The following is a 1255-nucleotide window of genomic DNA, read 5'->3' as shown; positions in this document are numbered from 1 at the left end:
GAGGACGATGAAGGCGGAGAGGACGATGAAGGCGGAGAGGACGATGAAGGCGGAGAGGACGATGAAGGCGGAGAGGACGATGAAGACGGAGAGGACGATGAAGGCGGAGAGGACGTAGCAGAGACGGATGGACAGAAATGAACTGAACGGAGAGAATTCGAGACGTAAAAACCATCTGGAAACGGAAAACGCAGCGATGAGGAGAAGATCGGATCATCTGGATCTCAGACTAATCAGACAAAAATGTTACAAATATTTTATTGCTTTTATTTTTGAAACATTTTGGTGTTAGACTGGTTAGAAAAAGTTTCAGAGCCGATTAAAAAATATCCGAGTCCAGAATCCGTTTAAATTCACTTTATAGTATGAAAAGGTAACCGATCACTTCCTGTTGCATTTAAAGGGATCATAAAGTTTTTCTGGATCAATCATTAATGTCTGATCATTTTTATTTCATCAATAAAAAAACAAAACGTCTGTTGGTTTGTTTCAGGCCCGACCCGCTGAATCCTCCGTTCGCAGCCGGAGGAGCAGATCTGGATCCGTTTGGGTGAGTTCACATTCAATCTGGTTTAAACTTGAATCTGGTTTACACAGAAAGTGAATCTGGACAAACATGTTGTTGTTCTGGGTGGTTCCAGCTGTGGGTCGGGGGCCGTTTGAAGGCCCTGGACCGAATGAAGCCGATTGAGAACAAAATTATTCCAGATGTTTTTTTTATTCCTTTATTGGTTTTTGTTGTATTGAAATGAAACTTCCTCTGGTTTCACCCTGATGATTCAGTGGATAAAGGAAGATAATCAATATCTATATAGTATCTATATCTATATGTCTATATTCCAGGTCGGTGGGTGGGGGGGGGATGATCATGGACCCTCTGAGGTCCGGGTTTCCTCGCTCCGGCTTCGATCCGTCCAGCGGGATCCCAGACATCCTGCCTCCTGGAGCCGTTCCCCCAGGGGCCCGCTTTGACCCGTTTGGACCCATGGGACGCCACAGACCGGGGTGAGACACACACACACACACACACACACACACACACACACCACCTTGTGTCTGTCTGCACTGATTGAGATCGTATTGATCAACATAACAAACTGATCTAGAACGGATTAGGGTCAGTCTACGGTCTAGTCAAAACCTGGGGCCTCATGTCTAAAGCGGCGTATGCACTAAACAAGTGCAGCGCCATATTTGACGCACAAACCAGCAAAAATAAAAATGAAGTTTGCGTCAAAGTTTGTGTAAATAGACT

The 1255-nt window shown here is 45.1% G+C and overlaps 1 protein-coding gene across 2 annotated transcripts in view; it reads left to right on the top strand.

Moving 5' to 3' along the window:
* psmf1 (proteasome inhibitor subunit 1) overlaps positions 1–1255 on the top strand; it is a 14452-nt gene that overhangs the window by 7782 nt on the left and 5415 nt on the right. For both annotated transcript variants that reach the window (XM_015014467.1, XM_015014468.1), the window contains exons 5-6: positions 494–550; positions 844–1005. In XM_015014467.1, coding sequence (XP_014869953.1) covers positions 494–550; positions 844–1005 — 219 coding nt within the window. The remainder of the gene's footprint in view (positions 1–493; positions 551–843; positions 1006–1255) is intronic.

This window comes from Poecilia latipinna, unplaced genomic scaffold, assembly GCF_001443285.1.
Source record: "Poecilia latipinna isolate Pla-1442-1.1 unplaced genomic scaffold, P_latipinna-1.0 Scaffold1819, whole genome shotgun sequence".
Classification (NCBI taxonomy): domain Eukaryota; kingdom Metazoa; phylum Chordata; class Actinopteri; order Cyprinodontiformes; family Poeciliidae; genus Poecilia; species Poecilia latipinna.
Note: the sequence above shows the minus strand (reverse complement) of the source record. Positions and strands in the feature narration are given on the sequence as shown.